The sequence below is a fragment of the Bactrocera tryoni genome, chromosome 2, assembly GCF_016617805.1.
Source record: "Bactrocera tryoni isolate S06 chromosome 2, CSIRO_BtryS06_freeze2, whole genome shotgun sequence".
NCBI classification, from domain to species: domain Eukaryota; kingdom Metazoa; phylum Arthropoda; class Insecta; order Diptera; family Tephritidae; genus Bactrocera; species Bactrocera tryoni.
The window spans coordinates 27,220,108-27,241,375 of record NC_052500.1 but is presented as its reverse complement, the minus strand read 5'-3'; the positions used below and the strand labels follow the sequence as shown (position 1 = coordinate 27,241,375).

Sequence of the window (21,268 nt, the reverse complement as noted above, 5' to 3'; positions counted from 1 at the left end):
TTAATTAATATTACTTTAGCATGTATTTGATTGGCCTGCTGGCAAAGCTATTGATATTTTGCTTTTGTTGTACATACTCCAAATGAACAGCGTGCTATTTGGCGCCAATAGAAGATTCCAAGTGTAGCGTCCTTCTTCTACCCGTGGTATTTCCAACGGAGTGGAGGTCTTCCACTTCTTCTGCTTCCCCTCGCGGCCATTGCGCCGAATACTCACAGAGCTGTAGTGATTTCATCCAATCGGACGACATTATCTAGACGCTGTCTCTTAATTCACAGAACTATGTCAATGTCGTCGTATATCTCATACAGCTCGTTTGATCGACTGCGTTGCTATGCGCAAAATCGTCCGCAGAACCTTTCTCTTGAAAACTTGTAATATCCTCCATGCCTCTGCCCCATGTAGCAAGACGAGGATGATGAGTGACTTGTTGAATTAGGTCTTTGTTCGTCGAGAGGAGACGTTACTTCTCAATTGCCTACTCGGTCCGAAGTAGCACCAGTCGGCAATAGTTATTCTGCGTTGGAGTTCGAGGCTGACATCTTTGGTTATATCGTCTTTCTCTACCATTGGGGCGTGGACGCAAATCAACGATATGTTAAAGAACTTCGCTTTGATGTTGATTGTGGCTAGACGTTCATCCACAGGGTTAATGCCAGGACTCGACGACGGAGTCTCTCTCCCAGCCGAGTCTTGCATGGCTACTGGTCCTCGTTCTGTCCTTTGAACTTTTTGAACTGCGGTGATATCAGCCTTTACTCTTACGAGGACACAAACCAGCCGCGCAGCGGTACCTTCCCATTGATGTTTGATCCATTGGTAAAACGATCGTTTTAGGCCACTCCCAAGTGAATGGCGCTCAGAGAATTTTCCTCTCTTACCTGAACTTCTACGTGTTTTTAATGTTAAAAGAGTTAAGTGTCTCATTTTTATTGTGAAGTACTTTCGAAAAAAAGCAGAATCAGAATCGTAGTATTGTTTTCAGCTCCGATGGAAGCTCTTCCATGCGAGTCTATAGATTATATGGAAGGGAAAAAAAGCAATATCGCTCGATGATTCGAGACTTCTTTTTGAAGAGAATTCTTACCGTTTAATGAAAGAGCGCCTAAATTTTAAATGTGGTTAGCCTTCTCTATTGGTGGAGACTGTAAAAAAATGGTTTAACGAATTTCAACATGGTCGCAAATCAGAAAGTTGTCGAAGCTGTGGTTAACGCGCTCGCTTAATCCGGGCAACAAGTGCAACAGTAAGGTAACTTCACAGCAGTATTTGATGCTGTTAAAATGCAAGCCGAAGTCGTGTCCATCGACGAAACATGGATCCAATGTTTCACGCTGGGACCAGGGACAACCGAAACATTAAACCTTACTCGACAAACATGCCCCGAAGAAGGCAAAAACTATGCAGATGGCTGGAAAAGTGATGCTTTCCGGAACAGGACGAAACGAGCATAGCTCGCTATTATATGGAATTTCAGTCCTAATTCCACACTGAATTCGGGAAACAGAATTTATCCCGATAACCAATAAAATAGGTCGAATTAATGTTGGTTTCTGAGCAATTTATGGTCGTCGGTCAATTTGTGCTTAACAAACCGTGCACACACCTTTCGTAAGCCCAAATGTTCGGTCAAAATGCGATAAATCGATGTTTTGGAGATGTTCAATTCCATTTCCATGAATTTCAATGATGATTTCGGCTGATTTTTGATCAATTCACTCACAGTTTCGATGGAATTTTCGATGATCACGGATTTTGTGGCCCACATGTTGATCGTCAATTGTGTCCTCACGACCACTTTGAAAACGTTGAAACCACCCGTGCATTCTGTGACGGGATAGGCAATCATCGCCATAAACTTGTTTCATCAATTGAAACGTTTCGGTAGAAGTTTTACCAATTTTAAAACAAAATTTAATGTTGGCTCTTTGTTCGAAGCTCATTTTCGCACCGATAACACAAATATACTGACCTTAAAACGCAATAATTTCACTTCCAATCAATGAAATGTCATGAAATTCTCACTGGACAATCGATAAGGATAGCAGATTCTAACGCACCAGTCGACATATAGATGGCGCCACCATGGGGCGGTAGATTCAAAAATTCCTGTTTACTTTGGAAAGCACCTTGTATATCTATATTTCAGATGGTATATAGAAATTGAATAGGTTATGTTTATCGAGCTAAAAGAAGTCTATCGTGAAGAATAAATCGCCAATTTTAAAATTTTTCGCTTATCTTTGCTCGGCTAAGTGCTTATCGAGTCGCATATAAAGGTTCTACCAACAAGAACGACCTGATGCTAAAATGAAATAAAACATTAAAATTTGCTCAAAATGAGTGCTAATTTGTTTTGTTTTGTTATGGAAATTGTTTTATGCCATTTATGGGTTCAAAAAAGGTGGACCAAATGCCCACCACGGCTCCGTTTGCATATCTTCACCTGTTTACGCCAATTTTCGATGACCCTTTGTAGCATTTCGCCTGGAAGTTCGGCTATAATGTGCTGAATGTTGTCTCTGAGCTCTTCGAGCATTGCTGATTGATTCGTCAGCATGTCATTGTTAAAAATAATAATTGTTTGCGATCTATTGAAAATTAACTCCATTGCGACTATACTTAAGATTATGTGTGGCAACAGCGCCCACTTTTGAGGCACTACATTATATGTTTCGATGTAAGTAAGTATATATACATATGTACGTACCTTTGCGTAACCAAAAAGACATATAGTGGTTACTTAGAGCAGTATATAGTGGTAATAGTATAAATGTATTGGTACTGACATTGGTTTAATATTTACGAACCTTCGAAAACTAAGAAGAGAAATATCCTCAATACCAAATGAGCATGAAAATTTATCAACTTCTGTATATAAATATGTATGTACACAAATATATAAGCATCAGTAACCTTTCTGCTTCTCCTTGCTGCCACATCTTGTTGCACATTTTGTAGCGAGAAAACTGTTGAAGGCCAAACGAAGAAAGTAATAGCCAAAGTGGCATTTCGAAACTCTTTTTGTGTTGCTGTTGCTTTGCAAGTTGGCAATGGCGCAAGAGAACACAACCCAAAGCAAACTGCACTAAAATGCCGAGCAAACAATGGAAATGCATATAAATTATTACTTATGATTTCCGCATTAGCAGCGACAATTTGTCGAGCCACACGATACTAATTAAAAATCGATGTCGCTGCGGCGCACCAAAGAGAGAATGCAAAGCAAGACGAAGACAAGTATGCCAGGCACAAGTTTGCATGGACCAATGGTAAAAGTAAATTGCAACAGCAACAACAATCAACAATTATTGATTAATGAGCAAAGAAATGTTGCTGAGGCGGCAATAATTAAAACTAAGTGCAGCATTGTTGCATTACTTTGGGAAATTGGGTCAATAGCCGAGCAGCGCCTTTGTCCAATGCCATTGCTAATTGCAAACAGTATTGCTGTGCCGTGTAGACTCCTATGTAAATATCGCCAACAAAGCCAAATGACAATAAACGTTTTTATAGGGTGAGTTGAAATGTTTGTGTGCATGCTTTTAACATGAAAAAATATAAAAAAATTGTTGTATTGCTTAGGATCGGTCAGTTGGTATGCCAGCTGTATGATATAGTGGTACGAACTGAATAATTTCTTCGGGAAATTTTACCGTTGCCTTGGGCAATGATCCACTCAAAATTTCGTGAAGATATCTCCTCTAATAAAATAGTTTTCCGTACAAGCATTTGATTCCTATAGTTCAGTTTGTATGACAGCTATATGTTATAATAATCCGATCTGAACAATTTCTTCGGAAATTGCAGCATTGCCTCAGGCATTAATACATGCAGAATTTGATGAAGATTTTTCCTCATATGAAAAGGTTTTCCATACAAGCTTCTGATTCCAACCACTGAGTTTGTATGACAGCTATATGTTATAGTAATCCGATCTGAACAATTTCTTCGCAGATAGCAGTATTGCCTCAGACAATAATACATGCCAAATTTCGTCAAGATATCTCATCAAACGAAAAGGTTTTCCATACAAGCATTTGATTTCGATGGTTCATTTTGTATGACAGCTATAAGCTTAAGTGGTTTGATAACAATGGTTTCGACAAGCGAACATCTTCTTGAGGAGAAAATAATTTCTGTAAAATTTTATATCAATATCTGGTAAACTGAGTTACTAAATCGACTCAACTCATCAGTATGATCATTTATCATTTTATAGAGTCTACGGAATGTCCTTCTGGGTATTAAAAACTTACAACAAAAACTCTTTCTTTTAAAGGCGCTCAGGATGACAGCGGTTACAACTCGATGGAAGACATTGTTGCTTCCAATGAAACTAGATCAGAGAACCCTAGTTAATCCTTGAATCTAGTTTTCAGTGAGAACTCGATCTTTGAGTTACTTTTATTTGACATATTCGGAATTGAGGGAAGAAATAAATACAAGGAAAAAACTCTTCAAAAGGAGTCGTTTCGTGTATTCACGCTTTTTCGAACACCCTGTAGAACTGTGCTTATGACGCAAGATGCTGCAACTGTCAACTGCAAACGATATCTCTGATAATGAGCTCTGCATTAATTGATAATAGATATGCAACAACTCAACTCAACTTTTTTGCATTTCACTAGTTATCAGCAGTAGCCACTCTAAGGATTTGCTTCGCTTAATTCAATCAGTGCATAAAGTTTTTGGTGGTAGAAGGTTCCATGGTTAGTAATATGCTAATATAATAGCCTTTTCTTGCCTTTTGATAGTATTATATTAGCAGAATAATATGGCCATAAGGAAGTCGTTTTAAATTAGAGCAGGAATTAAAATTACTGTTGTCTTGTAATGAGTTCAAATTTTTATTTATTTAAAATAAATCGACAGGCCAGCTGTATATGATAACTTCCAGAAGCTGTATAGGTTATGCGATGTTTTCGGTATAAAGTCAGGTCCACATATTCGGTAGTCCGGGCTTAAAAAGTTTGCTCGACTGAACAATACTTAAGTCAAGGACTTAAAGAAAAGCTGGCTTTTTATATGTATTAATTTATTTAAATATTTGAAACTCTTCTAATATGCCGTTCAATTTTTGACTCAAACAAAAATAATCGTTTGTCATGTGTGAGTGTGACACTTCTTGGCATACTAGACTATATATCTATATTTCTCGAGTGCCTTTGTTTTGCATAAGTGCTCTCACTTATTGTTTTCCACTTCATTGACAATTATCTTTTAGTGTGTCATATCTTGTGGTGGACTCTGGCAAAATAGCCATTATTTTCACATGAGTGCCCTGCGCTCTACTTACATTGATTGCCAAGTCATTTCGGTACGCTCATTTTGCGGTCAATAACGGTTACTTTATTGACATGCTTGCATTTTGTGTACTTCACAGGTCCATAAAGGCGTGTATAATATATACATTGTGTTTTTAATTTTGTTCAGTCTTTTGTGTATTTAATATGCGGATTTGCTGCAGCTTATCATATGAGTGATATCTTGTACTACATCTGAAGGCGAATACGACGAATACGGTGGTTGCGGCATGATATTAGAAGAAAATTTGGCGAAAAACACACGGTGAATTAATGCAGTATGAGACGATGCATTATCGTGCAGCAAAACCAAGAGTTGTCGGCCCATAATTTAGGCTTCTTTTTACAAATAGCTTCACGCAAACGACGCATAACACTCAAATGGTATGCCTTGTTGACAGTTTGCCGGTCGGAAGGAACTCGAAGTGCATCAAACCTCGATAATCGAAAAAACTGTCAACATAACCTTGATGTGTTACCTGCTTTGTAGTGTTTTTTTCGGTTTCAGCTCATCTCTGCCACGATATTCGGGCAATTGATCGTCTATTTCCAAGTCGCAAGCATAGATCCAAAGCTCGTCGCCAGCAATTAAACGTTTCATGACATTCTGGTGTTCCGAACGTATTGTCTCAAAGACGTGAACGTGACGCCATTTTTCGCATAAATTGAATGAATTTGGAACCAATCGCGCTTTTTCTTTTCTTAGACCCAAATAACCTTTCAATGGTTTCCACTGATCATTTCGATATTCCAACGTTGTCAGTAAGATCTCTGACTGTCAATCGTCGATTCTCAAGCACCAATTCATTTATTTTATTGCTGTGTTAATCATCAGGAAGACCCTCCCGAAAATAGCGCTTTGTGTCTATAACAAATTTATTCATGCGGTTATGGTAAGTTGCGGCTACGTCTGCTGGTACGCTGAAGTTAAGACCAATGGAAACTTAGTTGCGGATAATGAAGAAGAAACTGCTTGTATGTTTCCATCTTACCTTTCTCCATATAAACTTTGACAACTTTAGTCCGACAAGATTTTTAGCCGTACAGCATGAATGTCTGTTTAAATGATCCAGTAAGTATCTCTACGACGAAATGAACTTTGCTGAGAGCAAGGAAATCAGTAAACCACTTGCGTTCGACGCTAAGCCAACATGATCCCGCAGTTGTACAGATGCAGTTCGTCTACCAAAGTTTTCTAAGAGCATCCAAGCTCAATTGATCCAATGTTAGAACCCAAGATGTCAATGAAGTTCGTAGCCCTTCCCATTCCATATCCTTCGTCGGTAAGTGAGCGGGGAAGGACGCGCTAGCTCATTCTCCTCTTTCGCCAACTTTGAGCGCACAGTTGGCGAGCTTGGCTCTAATATTACCGCTCTGCTGCCGGGGCGATTGCTTAACTTTGTATTAGTAAGTTTACTGCTATCTTAAAAGCAGCCACTTCTGCCTGAAAAATACCATAGTGGTCCGGTAACCTAAAACTTAGCGTGACGGTGAGCTCATTATAGCAAACTCTTCTTCAGCGACTTCTCCCGTCGGTAAGTGAACAGGGAAAAAGCCACCACGAGCAGCCTCTACAACGCAGTGGTCCAATACGTTGAAACTTCGCGTATAAAGGGTTCGAAATCTAATGTTCTTCAGTATCGTTTTTCAAGCAGAAAGCTCTGAAATAGTGGACGAGATTGCCAAGAATGGCATACGACTAACATCTACACTTCGATCTGAACATAAGCATGCTAAAGAAAATCGAAACCTGATGGAACGAGCTACCTGAGTACAATGCTGCAAAAGTAATGTGCAAAGCGATAGACTGTAAGTACACAAAATACTAGCACTCGATAGAAGGGACTGTAGGAACATGATCGGAACTAACTGGTCAATGTCTGGTGGCAAACTATGACCGCAGAATGGAGCTGACAGATCGAGAAGACTGCAGGAATGTGATGTGTATAGAGCAAGGTACCAGGGAAACAATAGAGCATCTCTTGTGCATTTGTGCCGCGTTGGCCAGACTATGCTGTAAGCAGCTGTGTTCTCCGCATATGATAAACTAAAGGTATCGATAGTGAGGTCACAGAGTCTTATAAAATTCGCGTCAAGCTCAGGCATGCTAAAGGAAAACTACTCCTCTTGGATCTAGTAACTGAACTTCATGTGGTATCACAAAGCACCATAACTGGTCTATGCGTGGCTCATTGCCCAACTAGATTAATCTTACCTAACCTATGTTTCAATAAAACTAAAATACCCTTCATATGTGCATTTTTGCCGTGGAAGATAATTTGTCATATAAAAAAGTGACTTCGATAAGCAAATCGATTCCGACAAAAGGGCAATGTCTAGGAGAGAAAAGCACTTGCACCCATTTTCAAATTGAACTCAAGGTTTGGTATGGGACAGTCAGATGGACAGACAGACATGGTAAAGTCGACAAAACCTTTATTAGAGTCACCGACGCTTCGTCGCTACGACTTCCTCTGGGTGAATAAACATCGTGAGAAGCTTAATATATCCTGTTCAGGGTATAAAAATATGCATATAGAAGAAAATGAAATGTCGGTTAGTTCGTATGACAGTTATGTGCTATAGTGATCCGATCTGAATAATTTATATTTTATAGGGTCTCCGAATTTTTTTTCTAGGCAATTGGTCGTATACCAAGTATCATCTGGGTAGCCAAAGAACGTCCGTTTGAAGGTGAGCTAAAGTGAGAAGACGAACCATTCCTCCCCAGGGTTGTGCGCTGGGTTTGGGACCCGCCACGAAAAAAACGCCGCCCTAAATAAAAAGGAAGCAACAGCATTTCTTTACTTATTTATATTAATGGGTCTTTACCGTAAATTACTAGTGATTTCTCATATTTGCTGTTTCCCGCTTTCTCTCTCATTTTAAATATCCTTAGCCTTTGTTATTATTCTTGCTCGCATGCGTCTTCAAAATTCCCTCCATTTTAGTTTTTTTTTGCTGTTATAATTTATTGCAATTTATCATTTGCTCGTTATAAGCGTGATTACTTGAACATGAATGCGATTTAGAAGCGTTGAAGCATCATGTTAAATAAAATGAAATCACATCAGTTGACAGACTTTGTGATTAAGCACTTTTCACACTCATTTTTCATCAGCAAGTACGAGCATTAAAAATCGATAAGTTAGCTATACACAGGAGACACACATACTCATACACACACGGGCAGAAACAAGATGTAAAAGTAATAAATGAATTCGGTGACAACACAGTTAAGGTTATGTAAATTTATAATGTTTTTTTTTTGTTTTTGCTTAATGCAAATTCAGTTTGGCGAAGTAAATTTGAATTTTGCTTTTTCCTTAAATTTCATCATATTATATTCTTTAAAAGTTGATGGCAAATTTCAGCGATTTCAGAATCTTTTAATGATTAGCAGCCAAATGTGAAAATCTATAAGAAATTTTTCAACAGAGGTGCGTTCATAATAAATTGTGCTAAGCTGAGGCGATTTCCACTTTAAACGTATTTCCATTGAATGAAAAATGCCAGGATGTGAAGATAAATCGCCAAACAGTAACGAGAATTCTTGTTTTTTGAAAAAAGTAAAATTTATTCTTTCGTCTACATTAATGTTGTCACCTTCAAATAGTCCCCATCACTGCAGTAATGCCAGCGCTTCTTCCAATCGTCGAGTCATTGACTGAAACCAGATTTTGATATTTAGGATACCCTTAAACTCTTTCAACGCTGCATTTTTAATGTCTTTTATCTTGTAAAGCGACGGATCTTTAAGATTCTTTTTGGTTCTTCTTCTTCTCCTTTATTGAATTTACATCGGCTGGGAGGTCGTCTTTTTCGCTGTTTGGCGGCAATTGGACATTCCAGGGAAAGCCCAGGTGCTTCTTCACCTGGACTTTCCAATGCAGTGGAGGTATTTCTCTTCCTCTGCTTCCCCGGCCGGTAATGCGTCGAACACACTCAGAGCCGGACTGCCGCAGTATCTTAATTCGCTGAGCTATGCCAATGTCGTCGTATATCTCGTACAACTCCTCGTTCTATCGACTGCGGTATTCGCTGTAGCCATTGCCCAAAGGACCATAAATCTTACGCAGTAATTTTCTCTCGAAAGCCCGGAACGTCGACTCATCAGATGTTGTCATCGTCCATACCTCTACACCATATAGCAGGACGGGGATGATGAGTGACTTGTAGAATTTGGTCTTTGTTCGTCGAGAGGGGACTTTACCTCTCAAATACCTACTCACTCCGAAGTAGCAACTCTAGACAAAATTTATTCTGTGTTGGATTTCGAAGCTGGCGTTGTTTTTGATGTTAATGCTGGTTTCCAGATAGATGAAATTTCCTGCGACTTCGAAGTTAAGATGACAGAAGATATTTCGTCTTGCCCTCATTCACTACCAGACCCATTTACCTCCCTTATCCAGTCAGGAGAAAGCAGAACTAACTGCACGGTTGTTGAGAACGATGATATCAATATCATTATTTTATTTTCTCCTGGAGTGGATTGAAGAAGTCGCACGATATGGAGTCGCATTGTCAGAAACCTCGTTTGGTATCGAACGGCGCGGAGAGGTCTTTGCCGATCCTGACGAAGCTTTTGGTATTGCTCAACGTTAGTTTACACAGCCATTTTAGTTTTCCGGGAATACTAAATTCAGACAAATCGTCATAAATACAGCTCCTTTTCGTGCTGTCAAATCAGTTTATTCTCTTTAGTTCTAGATATAGAAAAAAGTCTTCCAGAGTCATGTCTGGCGAATATGTAGGCTGGGGCATCGTTATAGTATTGGTTTCGGGCAAGAATTCACGAAAAAGCAACGAAGTTTGAGCTTTTATCAATCTCTAATCACCAGGCTCATAAAAACAGGTCTAACTTTAGCGGTTATAAAAGCCGAAGTAAAAAAAATAAATACACAATTGGGCTGTCCAAGCCCGGAAAATATTGAAGCTCTTGTTGTTTGCCGAAGACTCCTTGTAATTTTATAAATGTTTCATAAGGTTTTGAAAGTTATTGAAGGTAAGCTCAGCGTCACTGCGGGCATGGTATTATGCCCGTTCTTGCTAAAGAACTCTCTGTTGATTAGCAATGTGACAGAGAAAATATTAGTAGAGAGTTAAGCACAATGTTTTTCGGCCTCAGTAGAGATTAATGAAAAAAGATACCAATGACAACTTGTTTTGTAGTAATAAATTGACAAAAGAAAATTTCAAATTGAAATAACTACAAAGGCAGACGATTTGGTCAGCTCGGCTGTATCCAAGAATGCAGTTCTCTTGAGCTGACTTAAACCCTTCAACTTCTGCAAACGTTGCTTAAAGCTATGTTCTCTACATAAACACCTGAGGTCTTGGAATACTAGCAACAGAAGAGATCCAACTGAAAAATATTGGGCAGTTAGGTCAGGCAAATTCACATAATTGCCGAACAGGGCTTAAATGATTACAACTTGGGGTACAACGAGCCCAATGATGGCTTATGAGGGTAAGTCTCGAGAAATTCATTCACTTGGTATACATTAACCCTTATCAAGATGCCATGGTGATATGAAAGCAAGCCTGAGAATTTTGAGCTTCTGTATAAAGAGATTACAATCTCGATGAAGAGTGCTATCACAAACTGCGCCAACTATTTGGAATCAGTGTTAAATAGCTGGCCAATCTATTAGAAATTTTTCTTGACATTAATCGTGTAATGCCTGAAAGAAAACTACGTACATATACCATACACTTTGCTAACACGAAATTAAGTTGTCATAATAATAAATTTGACATAATCGTTAAACTTGTAAGGTTAAGTAAAATGATACTGAGAAACGGCGGTTCCTTAGATATATTGTAAGATGTATGTATAGTAATCTTTTCGTACCCTACAAAATTGCTTTACCACAGTTGTAGAGAGGGCTTATAACTAGTCAATTTCCAATCGGTATTCACACGATAATATTAAAAATGCTTGCTTAATTGTTCCGCTTTTAAGAGATCAAGACCTAGAACCATGAATCTCACATCTTCAAACTGTCAGATGAACTGAAGTGAATAGAAAAAAAACTCCTAAAACAAAACTCCTAAGTAGATGTGTGATGGGTTCAAGGCGATTTATTGATACAAAAGACCCAAATATGGTGGTAATCTGACTTCAAGTGCAGTCCAAGTATGATCCCCTATTTCGAAATCATTCATAGAACCACTTAACCTAATACAAAGTTAGCGGTTCATTCAGAAAACTTCTCGAAGTGAAACACGTGTTTACACACGTGGGTCTGAAGAGACAGGTAGTGAGATCTTTGACAGAAGGAATATATATGATTGTAGTTGTTGTTGTAGCGGCACAATTGACAGTCCTTGGCCGCATAAAAGTCCGGGTACGTTCCGGTTACGTAGACTCGACTGTCGTGGGAACGGTATATCTACGAACCTTATTATAATTTATGAATTTTATGTTTTGGTAACTGTAACTGTGTAAGTTGTATAAACGAAATAATGAAACTGTAGCATCTGTTTAAATAAATGGTACGAAGTTCAGAGAATCGAAACCAGTTATTTAAAAGACATCCAATGTTCCAGATCTGGAAGCTTGTATCAGTTGTAGTAGCATTTGATATATGTAGAGAAAGATGGAGCTCAAGCGACTGATTGACGAAGAGCTTATTTGACAATTTGCATATTGAATTAGTGTTAACCTGTGAAGTAGATAAACCGCGTGGATTCAGAGAAAGGCGGATAGGTAACTCAACTCGTCGAACAGAAGAAAAATATGTGCTATGTATTATAACTTGTCTGGTTTCATCAGTTCTAATTCTCCCTCTTCTTAATTGGCGTAGACACCGCTTACGCGATTATAGCCGAGTTAACAACAGCGCGCCAGTCGTTTCTTCTTTTCGTTACGTGGCGCCAATTGGATATTCCAAGCGAAGCCAGGTCCTTCTCCACTTGGTCTTTCCAACGGAGTGGAGGTCTTCCTCTGCCTTTGCTTCCCCCGGCGGGTACTGCGTCGAATACTTTCAGAGCCGGAGTGTTTTCGTCCATCCGGTCAACATGACCTAGCCAGCGTAGCCGCTGTCTTTTAATTCGCTGAACTATTTCGATGTCGTCGTAAATCTCGTACAGCTCATCGTTCCATTGAATGCGATATTCGCCGTGGCCAATGCGCAAAGGACCATAAATCTTTCACAGAACCTTTCTCTCGAAAACTCGTAACGTCGACTCATCGGTTGCTGTCATCGTCCAAGCCTCTGCACCATATAGCAGGACGGGAATTATGAGCGACTTATAGAGTTTGGCTTTTGTTCGTCGAGAGAGGACTTTACTTTTCAATTGCCTACTCAGTCCGAAGTAGTACCTGTTGGCAAGAGCAATCCTGCGTTGGATCAATTCTAATTACTCTTTTTATTATAACCTGACTAGGTTACTACGAAATTTGTTAACAATCAGTAGAGAATGTCCGCGAACCTATCTGTCTCTATATATGCGAGCTAATTCCTCAGTTTTTAGTCCAAATATGGACACACGTCCTTGTTTTCACAAGAAGCAGCTCATTTGACACAACCGATCAGACTGAAGTGGTTGTATGGCAGCTTCTTCATTGGAGGAGATATCTTCAGCAAAATTGGCGTGGGTTGTTGTCTAAGACAATGATACAATTTTCGAAGAAATTGTTCAGATCGTATCACCATAGCAGCTTGCAGTTTCAATTTCTATAGGAAAACTTTTAAATTTGTGAAGGGTATTATATAAAGGAGTTAACGTTGTTGCTTGTTTCATTTTTATTTAATTTGTGCAAAATTCATTCAGTTTCAATTTGTTTATAAAAATTGAAGCGATTGACAGAAATGTCTCTGTACAGCTGCATACATACATATATACAATATATATACATAGTACATTTGCATATTCATGTTTGTGGCTACAAGCAGTTATTACTTTCATCTAGCTCTTATCGACTCAGTAAATCGGAATGATATGAAAAAAATCGAATACGAAAAATATTATTAAAAATTGACCTCAATCGAGGCGTGTTCTTGAATTCAAATTCTATTTTACGTTTGCTTTGTCTAGGCACTTCACATTTGCGTTACTCCATGCGATGAGAAATCCAATTTCAATATTTTCAGCTGATCGCCAGCAATGTTATCGCACGGCTGACATTGCCGCTTCATGTGCCGTCGCCGGACCAATTTAATTCCATATGCATATGGACCTAAAGTATCACATGTGCTTACGTACATACATTTGTATATATGAGAGTGTGTGTGAGTGCTTGCGCTGAAATGGAATTTTTGTGATTTTTTGCAATCATCAAAAATGACATTACGCCTCGAATTCAATTTATTGATTCGTTCCATATGCGGCAATCGGAGAATTTTGCTGATTGAGTTAGTTGGTAGGGTCAGGTATTTCGCTGCACTGCTGGCATAAAAGGGATTCACAGCGTCCTATGCATCACATGGCAAACAAATTTGTATTTGTGACACATGAGTACAAGAGTACAACAAAAGTAAAAGCACAAAATGGCATCAGAATTGTTGAAGGCATTTTAGCAAAAGCAATAGATGGTGAATTCGTTGGAATTTGTACGCTTAAATAAAAAATCATAAAACAACTCTCTGCGAACAGCTGGAGAGTGCATATTTAAAGATTTATAAGTGACCTATATTGGAATGTATACATTTTTGTATGTATGTATGTGTATATTCCTGCACAAGAGTGGCAGTTATGAATTTTACAATGTAAATCACCTGTAATACACACGAAAAATCGCTGCATGGACTTTGAATATGAGTTTCACCATATTCGATACCTGGCCATCACTGCTCCTTTTTATTTGAATTGGTGATGACTTCTTATTAAGTTGTGTCAAACAGTCATGTTGTTAAGTTTACCAAAACGACGACTTTGGATTTTGTGATAATAAATTTTATGTATATTATATATATACCGTAGGCCCCATTAGCTAACACCTAAGATGGGCACATGAGGTTAGTGATGCGAGCACATAGCCTATCCCTGCCACGCGTCAAAATTTTTTCCAATGGTACCTCCTGTTAACGCTAAATGAGACTCTAGCCACCGAGCAAAGGCCGTATAACTTTAACAGATCTATTGAAAAGTCCCGTTCTAGCATGCTAAAACACATCTTTTTGACAAAATTCATGTTTTTTATTCAACATAGTTCCCTTCAAAGGTGCTAGAATGATTATAGCGAACTGCCAACTTTTCGATACCAATTTTTTAGTAAGATCTATCTTTTGCTCAGTTCTGGCGATCACCTCCTCATTCGACGAAAATTTCTTCTCAGCGAGATAGTCTCTGAGGACAGAAAATATTCACTGGGCCCAGATCTGCATAATACGATGGCTGCGAAAGCAATTCGGAGCCAAATTCTTAAATTTTAGCCACCGTTTCACCTGACTTGTGATTCGAAGTATTGCCTTGATGAAACAGCTTTATTTTTCTTCAAATGCGGACGTTTTTCAGCGATGTCGTCCTTCAAACGATCTCTGAATAGTCGCTGTTGATGATCCTTCCGCTTTCAACGTAGTCAATAAAAATGAGACCATGTACATCCCAAAATACAGACGCCTCAGTTTTGCCAACCGACTGTTGCGCTTTTGTAAGATTTGGAGTGGATTTATCGGATGCAGTCCACTTGGATGAGTATCGATAGAAATTCTAAGTGAAATGTTATAAATATATTTTATCCATTGTTACATATCGTTGCAAAAACTCGGGTTTACTGCGCTGGAACATCTCCAAACATTGCTCCGAATCATCAACTCGTCATTGTTTTGGTCAAAAGCGAGCTCACGCGGCGCCCACTTGTGACAGAGCTTTCTTATACCTAGATATTTGTGATTGACATAATTGGTATCTTCAATTGATATCTTAAGAGCGCCTGCTATCGTGAACAACTTCACTTAATGATCATTCAAAATTATTTTGTAAGCTTTTTTGATGTTTTCTTCGGTAACAACCACGTTTGGGCTTCCTCTGAATTCACTGTCTTCAGGGCAGTGTCCGGATGTTCATCATCAGTGCAAGTTTTCCTTCAAGTGTAGTGTTTACTTTAATAAAGCAACATTTTATCAATACGTGAAATTCCCTTTTACCTATCCTTTCACAATGAAAAACGGTGCTTCACTCAGAATGATATAATTTACAAACTAATGACCCGACAGCTGTCAAATATATGCACGCGACTTTTGTAGATTATGGGTAACTAAAAGTCATCTGTCATTTGTTATATGTAGTACCGCCATCTCTGTGTCAGGCCGCGGTCTTTTCAATTGACTTGTTAGAAAAAATTTACCTTTGAAGGGTATTATGTTTTTTTCATTTTTTCAAGACATATACATATATTTGTTTGGTTGGTATATATTATAATATAAGTGGTCCACCACGGTTGCATTTATTCCGGCCTTCCCCGATTTCGCCCATTTTCACACTGTAGTAGCCTTGACAGACGGCAGCGTTAATTCGGATTAACTGCGCACTTAATCAGATCCAAATTTGTAGGTGACAGACGGCAGCTATGCGAGTTTGAAACTCTCATAAACAGCTCATTGTCCTTTTATAATATTTTCAATGAAAATTGATAGAAGATAAACATTACGGTTGTTAGCCGACCAATTTTTACCAAACCATTTTTATTACAAAAGCATATCAACACATTATTTTAAAACTGCATCATAACATAGAAGTTTTATTGATATTATATTGAGAATTTGATAAACAGCTGTCAGGGTTGCTTGTATTTCATTCACAATAGATGAAAATTGGCCATTTTAACAATGTTGCCAACTTGAAAATCTCACAAACTCCCTAAAATTTTGAGAGTTATTTTTTGGATTCAGCAACGGAGTTAGCTGTGGAAACTCCTGAATTAATCCCGAAAAATGCAATTAATCTGGTTTAACGCTGCCGTCTGTCAATGCTATAACATAAAAATGTCAGAGGAATGTCACGTACCAGATCGGTCGGGTGGGTCTGGAGATACGTATTTTCACCAAAAGTGGGAGGTGCCACGCCCTTCGTCCGACTTTGATTTCGGTTCCTTTAAATTTTCAAATTTTTTTGCCTTGCAACTGCGATCCCCCTTATAGTTTTTTTTGTCTACGATCTCGTGCTTTTTTTTGCCAAGCAACGCGCTTACCAAATTTCATTAATATAACTCAGTTTTTACTCAAGTTTCAGCTAGCACTGACGAACGGACGAACAGACAGAGAGTCACCCGGATTTCAACTCCACTCTTCATCCTGATCATTTATATACATATATACAACCCCACATTTATCTATCTATATTCGTTTGAGGTGATACGTATTAGGTGAACCACACTACTATACTCTGTAGCAACATGTTGCAAGAGCATAAAAAAAGTTCTCTTTAAACTGGAATATATTCACCGTACAAAGAACTACTACAAACAAAACAGAGACAATAGGTGACGGTTTTCAAAGGCAAGGTTGAATTTTTCCCCAAATTTTAGTCCGTTTTGATCTGTCAAAATTCGTTTTATGATTAGATGAAAAAAAAAAAATAAACCGATTCAGTCCATATATGAAAAATAAGCTGCTATATGCAGACCAGGGAGAAAAATGCTATGAATTTTATTCTATCTATCAACCTTTACTCCTAAATGTGGGACTGTTTATGAATTAATTACATCTGTAGCTGTGACTAAGTTAAGAATTTGTAAATTTATGGGGAGAATTTCTCGGAAGGGCAAGGCAATAAATAAAAGAACAATTACCGGAAGATTTGTCTACGTAAACCGTTTCAGTTTGTTTATGAATTGAAAAATAATATAAATATTATGTAATCAACTAGTGTTGTAATTATCATTTGTGTTCGAGTTATCACTGCAGCGAATCGAAAAATGTTGCTTGCAGAAAAACTGGTTTGAAAATGAAGCCTTTCAATAAATGTAATTCAAAAACTATTTGATTTTAATATGTTGTTTTTAAAGGTGGAAACTAGACTTTTTCAAAGTTCCACCCTATGTGTGCCGCTTGAAATGTACATCTTTGCTACTATTGTAATGTTTTTTATAAAAGATTTATTGCTTATTTCGTTTCATATGTCGTTTTTTAAATCGTAAAAAATATGTCAAGTATTTGAACATGAAGAGGACTTCCTTAAGAAGCGCCAAATTTTATTTTGGTTTACATGTACGATTTCTTAGAATCACCGCTGCCCGTCTAGCTCATTTTGAAAAAGGTGATCTAAAAGAATAGCCAGTGGTGCCATTAAATGGTAAACACAGAATATATTTTACGCTCTAATACACATTTATTGAAGCCGGAAAAAATTAATCTAACCCACGCATAGACAAGTTTTGGCCCTTTGCGATACCACATTGACTTCAGTTGCTAAGTCAAAGAGGAGTAGTCATCTTTTAGGCTGCCTGCTTTTCACACGAATCTTAACATACTCCTCCAGTATATCATTCCATGGAGACCCCAGATGCTTAAAGTGTAGTCTTGTCAATGCGGTACAAGTGCACAAGAGATGCTCCATTGTTTCCTTAGTGCCCTGCTCTTGACATTTCTTGCAATCTTTTCGATCCGTCAGCCCCATCTTGTATCCGTGTGTCGCTACAAGACACTGACCAGTTAGTACTGCCATCCTGCACCTGTAGTCTCTACTATCGTGTGCCAGTTGGAATTTTGTGAACTTCCGGAAAAAATTGAGTATGATATCTTTTTCATTACTCCCAGCTTCATATTTCGAAAAGTTGTCATTGTACTCGCATGTAAGACATTTTGATCATAGTAAAAAAAATATCAATAAATTAATTATTTTCATTTAAATATTGTAAACACATTTATTTAGAGTATTTCTAATGTATGTTTTTAAAGAAATATACAACCATTTCAAATAATTTATTTAAAGGTCAATGCTGATAAAACCCATTTTTTCACAGTTGTCTTAATTGAACTGCAAGCCCAAAATCATAATTATAAGCGCTGGAAAATATTAAAAAAAAATACTTGTATATGCTTTCTCCTCATCCTCATACTCAGCACATTGCATAGGGGCTTTCATGCATTTGTGTGCGAACTTGAAGGGAAAATTGGCCGATTTTACATTTTCACGGTACTTTAAACTGTGTTGGAAGTTAATTAAAAGAATTCGGTATGCGAAAGTAATTTTCCAGCGCTTTTTTGTGCGTAATCACTCATTCATAACATATTTAATCAAGGCACACAGTCGTATGAGTAGTAACAGTGCGCTAGCAAATGCGGTTGAATGCGTGGGTGCAACATGACGTATGAGCAACATTTTTTCGCAATGAAACGACATTTGCATATGCATGCCGTTGTAGTTGTGTGCGTGTGTGTATGTATTTATATGAATGTGCTACTTAGTACACGCGATATTTCACAGTTAACGGTGTAACATAGAGCAAACGTAAATACAAACACACACACACACACACACAGATGAACACTTCAATTTTTCACAGTTCGTATTACCGCCAAGTGCCAGGGCACACACACACACACATGCACGCTAAAAAATAATAATAATATTTTTGCTGGTTTTACAAGCTTACGCCACAGCGCACAAATACAAACGCAAACACATTGCTGCACTGCCACACTACCGCACTGCCACACTGCCACACTGCCATAGTCGCATTGTGGCCCAGTGCTTATTAATGGTTTACACTTTCATAGCGGTTGCATTCTAAACAAAACAGAAAGTAAAGTGCGGCTGTGCATGAATGTGTTTGTGTATGTGTGTGTCTGTGCTATTTGTATATGCCTGACGGTGGAAGTGTCTGCTTTTTGTACCTGTGTTGGTCTGAAAAGATTTCGTGTTGTCGCAGTCACACAGACACACCTTCCTTTATATGCATATACACACACATATATATATAAATATACATGCATATGTGTGTATATGTGTGTGTGCGTGTTTTTACTTGTGTGCACGGCAACTTAACGAGCACTCGTGCAAAAAAGTACAAAAACTTTTGTATTTTATATTTATTTTGCTAGTATTTGGTGTGGTTTTGCGGTTCGTAGAGTACATAAAATGCTTTGCCACATGACAGAGAATATAAGGACATAAGCTGCGTTAATGAGCGGCTGATAATAGTGGCAGACAGACGGCAAGAAAAGGGTGATATAAGTGGTATGCGTACGCATGGTCCAATTTGATTTTGCATTTGGTTTGAAATGTATTTAGTATTTTTTTATTTTAAATTGCTTAATTAATAAGTGGAAAGGACTTAATTCTTTGCGGCGAAGGTCAAATGTGAAACTACAGAAAAAACAGACTAAATAACAGAGACTCTTATTGTTTTAAAATTTAAAGATTTTTGGAATTTTTTTGAGTTGTCTGCGTAACTTAAAATAAAATATATGGTACTGTAAACAAAAATTTTAATATTTTTAAAAAAGTGCCTTTGCTTAGCTGTATTTCACGTTGTTTAGTATGGAGTCCTCAATTTTGAGGTTCTCAACTGTTTTAAACAAAAATGACAGAAACTTCATATTTAATGGGGAATGTTTATTATCATTCGAAAGAGCTTTTTTTAGCATTTATTTTTGATTTATTTATCTCTTTAAAACATTTTCCCTGGCTACCTCTCAGGTGGTCCATCCGTCCAGCCTAATTTTTGATTACTCTTTCGAGCATTTCGACTGGTAATAGCAAATAGTCGGTTATTATGGCGCTATTACGGTCGCCATTGACGTTTACGTTTTCACCGGCATCATTTTTGAAGCAATATGGACCGATGATTATACCGGCCTACAAACCACATAAAACCGTTGTTTTTTCTGGATGTAATGGCAGCACTTGAATCTCTTCAGGTTGCTCAGCACTGAGCGAAAGTCTATTTACGAATCGCAACAAAATCGGTCAAGAGCTGTACCGGTGAAAAGTGAACCAATTACCACTTGTCCACTTGGCAAGTGGAAAAAACAGTTCTGCTATTTGTTTGGTGGAAGTATCAGACATCATTATATCATCATTATATTATTCTAGAGTAAATTTTCACCCTTTCATTTCTTTCATTTCTGACTCATAGTTATAAATCTATGATTCATCCATTCATAGATATGCTTTGAAGTACCGTTATAGTACTTTTCGAGTAATCCGCAAATTGTTGTGTTTTCTACGAGGTACTACTTGCACGGTTGCTTCCTAGCTGGTGCATTCTGGGTAATGCTAAATGATCTGCTGCCTTCGTGGCCTCATTAACTCCTGGACTGAACTTTAGCATTGACTTGGGCTATGAATAGGAATAAACGTTTTGGATTTCGGTTTGCTGGTGGTTGCGGCATTCTGCCACCTCAGTATGGTGGGGTGACACTGCACAGAAATGGCTGGCGGATTAATGTCAAACCACCTCCGTCCCGTTAAAACCACCTATTATCATTAAGTTAGTGTGGTAGGTATTGGTTGAGAAGGCTTCCTCTTTACGCTGATCTGTTCTGAACGTACTGACTTGTAAGGGCGTGGGTCATTAAAGGTGGAATCGACACTCTTGCGTACATCAGCCCAGTCTTCGAGTTGTGAGAGACAATCTTAGGGTCATTAAAGGCGTTACCGTCACTCGCTAAGACTACTATAGGGGTCGCTGTAATCTCTAGCTCCGTCACATCTACTCTAAGAGGCTTAGGGAAAGTTAAGAGGGGCGAGGCGGTAGAAATCTACCGGACAAGGACAGAGCTAGGAGGCCTCCGTCAGAGTTATGGTCAGCAGTACAAATACAAAAGGTGCAAACAGGAAGCACAATTCTCAGGCAGAAAGGAGAAGTCGGACCGACGCTTGGCAGCTCTCTACAAACAGGCAGTATCTCCTGCGGGAGTGGTGTAAAAAGGTGGTTAGGAGAAATATAGGAGAAAGATCCAAGGAACCTTATCGGCAATCAGTAATACTGCTGAATACGGTCCCTCGGTAGTTTCCAGAAGCCTAAGCTATGGCTTCGAGAGGGTGGCTCTAAAGATTCTTCCTACAGG

General features: G+C 38.4%; 1 protein-coding gene across 1 annotated transcript in view; it reads right to left on the bottom strand.

The window, feature by feature from the left end:
- The window catches only part of LOC120767725, a 94,406-nt gene extending 76,536 nt beyond the window's left edge, over window positions 1-17,870 (bottom strand). The window contains exon 1 of the mRNA XM_040093934.1: window positions 17,711-17,870. Within this exon, the coding sequence (XP_039949868.1) occupies window positions 17,711-17,870 (160 nt within the window). The remainder of the gene's footprint in view (window positions 1-17,710) is intronic.
- Between the last annotated feature and the right edge of the window lie 3,398 nt (window positions 17,871-21,268).